The 4,758-nt window shown below is 38.7% G+C and overlaps 1 protein-coding gene across 2 annotated transcripts; it reads right to left on the reverse strand.

The window, feature by feature from the left end:
• Positions 1 to 707: 707 nt before the first annotated feature.
• On the reverse strand, positions 708 to 4,130 carry pex11g (peroxisomal biogenesis factor 11 gamma). 2 transcript variants are annotated; one of them, XM_016568059.1, is made up of 6 exons: positions 4,022 to 4,130; positions 3,739 to 3,876; positions 2,908 to 3,093; positions 2,643 to 2,821; positions 1,196 to 1,267; positions 708 to 1,095 (listed from the first exon to the last, which is right to left on the reverse strand). In XM_016568059.1, the coding sequence occupies exons 2-6, from the start codon at positions 3,817 to 3,819 to the stop codon at positions 870 to 872; spliced, it is 744 nt and encodes a 247-aa protein (XP_016423545.1). In that variant the 5' UTR covers positions 3,820 to 3,876; positions 4,022 to 4,130; the 3' UTR covers positions 708 to 869. The 2 variants fall into 2 exon arrangements, with proteins under 2 accessions (XP_016423545.1, XP_016423544.1); XM_016568058.1 differs by having other exon boundaries at positions 3,739 to 4,130.
• Positions 4,131 to 4,758: the final 628 nt, after the last annotated feature.

Raw genomic sequence — 4,758 nt, forward strand, 5'->3', positions numbered from 1 at the left:
GCATGTCGTGTTTCAATGAGACAGTCCTACAAATGAACGGAATACATTTTTGTACAGACCGCAGAACTTATATTCGGTTTTCACTGTTATTGTGCGACTCCACAAAACTTCAATGTAGTTCAGAACGTCAGCACTGCGCATGCGCACCAGGACAAGACCTAACTAATCCATCGTGTCGTCAAACGAGGTGCACAGCAGGGTTGCCAGGTTTTCACAACAAACCCCGCCCAATTGCTACTCAAAACTAGCCCAATCGCATTTCGAGGGGACTCCCTGTTAAAAATCGTGTTCCGGGGGGTAAAATACACGTTTTTGGCGAGGTTCCCCTGGTAAAATTCGCACTCCAGGGGCTAAATACACAATACATAATATCGATACATAATATCGGGGTCGCTTTAACCCGCGGACATGAAAAACAACCCGCGGTAACAGTGATAAAGTAGCCAAATTCCGCGGGAAAACCGCGGACTTGGCAACGCTGGTGCACAGAATTTCTATTTAAATTATTATAAAAATGACTCTAAAAATATAAATGAGAAATTAAAGGCTTCTCCACATTTCAAAGAGTCATTGAAAAAAAAAATCATTTATTTCGCAATTACGTTTGAAACATTTTCACATTATTAGTTTTCAAATGGTACATTTTCTCGAATACATTCATCTATATACAATTAAATATACAACTTTTTTTTTTCATTATTCACCAGTGTAGAATTTGACAAAATTCCTAAATACAGATTCCTCAGTTAGCCTGTATAAATTGCACATTATTAAACAAAATAATTAATTATTACATAACGCATAATTATTACAAATAGCAACAGATTTGAAATCAAAGATTTGTAAGAGTAAAGCTATCCAGTGATGCTTCAGGAACATGCTCCTTGATCACCGGAGCTCATCTGTAGAAGGCCTATCAGTGAGGAGGTCGTTCCCATCAGTCCCACCAGCCATGGAGGAAACCGTCCAGCCCACAGAAATCCAGGCGGCATCCAATGAACAGCATTGCTGAGATCTGCCAAACTGCTCAGGATACTGAACACTTCCCCTCTGATCTGCCTCTGGAGCACAGCTTTCTCAGAAAACGCTTCCTCCCTGACAGTCAGACACAATGAGCCATTCTGTGTTTGGGCAGTGAATATGGAAACATTAACATTTAGACCTAAGCGTCACGCTTTTAAAAATGAACACCCACCTGCTCTCAGCTGAAGCTGACCTTTGACACGTCTGCGATTTTCTCTTCAGAATCTGGATGGACCTAATGGATCTAAAAACAAAGATTTTTGCTGTTTACCAAAGACAAACACATATTGTACAGAACAGGGTTATTATTGTTAAAACTAACTACTTTAGTTTACCATAAAAGTAATGTATTGAAATAAAATTTCAGTGTATCCGAAATCACGTGCTGTCTGAGTAGGTACTACATTTGTTAAAAATTTTAATAAATGAGTTCAATAAAGTATGCATGCGTGTAGTATGATTGCAATCCGGACATACATGTTGGACTTGCTATGTGACCTATGGTCAGCTGCGTAACTTTCCTGCCTTCCCTACTCACTCTTGGACTTACGGGTAAGTGTCCACTGGATGTGTACTTCAGAATTACAGTGGAAGCAGATCAACTGGGTACATTTGGAGTTTTATGAATACTGTGAATTTGGCCATACCAGTGCTATTTTAGGATAACTGAGATACTATTGTAATTTTTACAAATATTTTGAAGTAGTTTTTATTTTTAGATTTTATATTTTCATTTTAATGTTAAAGTTTTTTGTGTGGTTTATATATACAGTCATGGCCAAAAGTTTTGGCAGTGACATACATTTTGTGTTTTGCTTAAGCTGTTGTGGCGTTCGTTCATTCACATTGTTTCTAGATTATTGTGTAGAGAGATCAGATGCATTTTAAATAATTGCTAAAAGCTTCATTGGCCAAAAAATGAACTTTTCACAAAAAAAAAAAAAAATTCACTGTTTTTTGATCCTGACACAAAATGACCAGCTAACATTGACTAATCATATCAGCAGCACATGTGAAAGTGTGAATGAGTACTAGTCAGGTGAAATCACTATCATACTAATTAGATTGTAAGAGCAGACTGATTGCTATACAAGGAGGTAAGAAGCACCTCCAATCATTGTGTTCATGTTAGCAGTGGTTTCCTCCAAAGAAACACGTGCAGCCATCATCGCTTTGCATCACATTATAATTTTTTGCTAATAAAAGCCTTTAAAACTTATGATATGCTTATCAGATTTTCAGAATACCATAGAAACATGTGGAAAAATAATCTACAAATACTGAAGCAGGGTGAGGCCAAGACTTTTGGACAATGACCTGGTGTCAAGAAGGGCAGCAAAGAAGCCACTTCTCTCCAAGAAAAACGTCAAGGACAGACTGAAATTCTGCAGGTTTGTCACTGCCAAAACTTTTGGCCATGACTGTATACATATAATATTTTTCTATATAGTTTTTTATATTTTATTCAATAACTTTTGTTTTACATTTTTACAATTTTAACCTAAAACTTTCCAGGTTTAAAAACGTTTTTTAAAAAGTCACAATTTTCTTCGTGTGCTCAGACATCTGGACCCCACTGCACTGTATGTGGTGATGTCCAGTCCACTCTCTGCCTTTACCTGAGTATGCTGAGGATAAGCGATATGCCCCAGAGGCCTGTGCTCAGCACCCACCACCTGTCGGATTTGGTTTTGATGAGCTCTGCATCTGCCGCCCAGGCGATGTGCTCGCAGGGGTAATACAACTGATCTGCTACATTATTCAGAATTGACATCCAGCGCACCAAAGCATCCTCCTCCTAAGAAAAAAATAAAAAACAATAAAATAAGACTCTCCTTCAAAACTCCAATTTTACATTTAAACCGAGCCATCCTGTGTCCTCACCGAGGCTCCTAACCCATAGCCGGTGGAGTACGCCAGCATGGACAGGTCATCAAAGAGCCTGAGAGTGGTTCTGCAGTCACTCAACTGAGCGGAGAACAGCAGGAGACTCTTCCCCAATGAAGACTGAGAGTTCTTTCCAGCTAGAACTCCACCTACCAGCTGAGACCCATAGCAGAGCGTCCTTATCTAGACAACAGCAAAAAAACTATAATTACATTGTGCAGCAGTTCCTGCACTGAAATCACATATGATGTCACCAAGCAGCTTTAATGCATAACTGGGAATATGCAATGTGCCTGATTAATTCCTCACATGTACTACATTTCTAACAAGATTTAATAGTAACAGAGCACTGTAAATTTGTCAAACACAAACCAACATGATTTTTTTTAACCAGATTTAAAGTCATTTCAGTTAAAATGTCTCATACACAATCTCTTAAACTTATAATGTTGATAATAACAAATATTGTACTTTATATTTTTTATTTTCACTTTTAAATGCAGTAACTACTATTATTTGTTTACGTAAATAAAAAATAAAACAGAAAAAGTTAATGTGCAATGTACGTTTGCATGTTGTCTATGCATATGCAATACTCATAATTAAATGTTGAAACGTCTCTTACAATAGGCTACAATTTCTTCAACTTACAAAATCTTAAGACATTATGATCGGATCTTACAGTTAATAATTAAGTACTTTATTTTATATTATATTTATTATTCTTATTAAATACAATAACAACCATTTACACAAATAAAAAAAGTTAAAGTGCAATGTGCATTACCATACGTGTTGTCTATTACATACGTGTAAATACAAACTTACCACTTTATCTCTTCCTCTGTATGACTCTAACGCATTTATGAAGGACTCGACTGAATTCTGCATGATTTGTCTAATTCTCATCTGCAGACACTCAATCCTGCGAAGAGGAGGCTGCTTCTCGTTTGCAAATTTTCCAGCCTAAAGATGTGACGTAGTACATCCATTAATAACTTTGCAGAACGTCAGACATATTAAACGCATAAAAGACCAGTTTTGTTTTCTACACTTGTTTAAAATTCATCTTTTTGACAGCAGTCTTGCTTTAGGTTAGTGGACTTCGTACAGGAAATTATTCAGATTCACGTCAGACCAAAGCAGTCAAGAGCCGATTTCAAGAGCCACTGCTACGGCATACTGCACCTGCCAATCATAGTTGAGTGTGCTGGCAAAGAAAACACTCTGCTAGTGTAGGCAGTAGGTGCGTTCGACTTCATGCCGCGCCGCGCCACGCAAACCGATCGGCGGCTGACTTGAAGCAGTGCATGCCGGTTAGAAATGTTGTCCGACTTGAACCGGCGCCGACTCTACGTCACTGTCACGTGTGGCATCAAAGTACCGCGATAGCGTTTCGAGAGCAGCCGGCTGACTCAGCTGGCGCAGCTTTTTCAGAGCGACTGCAGGAGCGCTGATGACGACACAGCTGTTTCACGATTGGCCAAATTCACCACATGGCAACAATGACGTGTGTTTCTAACATCTTCAAATCCAATACTGCTCATAAATCTGTGTTTTTAGAACATTAAAAGCTTTTTTACTGTAGTCGCAATGTTATATTGAGTCACGTTTATCATGAAAGCATATATACCCCCACTTTATTAGTATTTTTAAATAGTTTTAAATAGTCTGTAGCCGTGCTTCAAGTCGAACGCACCTAGTGGCATTGCATTAGGCTTGTTCGAGATGCATCGGTGCTGCGCAGACCGATCGGCGTATGACATCAAAGTACCGCGAGAGCGATACAAAAGCTTAAAGAGTCACTAGGTGCGTTCGACTTGAAGCACGGCTACAGACGGCAGTCAG

This window comes from Sinocyclocheilus rhinocerous, unplaced genomic scaffold (genome assembly GCF_001515625.1).
Source record: "Sinocyclocheilus rhinocerous isolate Xijiao unplaced genomic scaffold, SAMN03320098_v1.1 scaffold621, whole genome shotgun sequence".
Taxonomy (NCBI): domain Eukaryota; kingdom Metazoa; phylum Chordata; class Actinopteri; order Cypriniformes; family Cyprinidae; genus Sinocyclocheilus; species Sinocyclocheilus rhinocerous.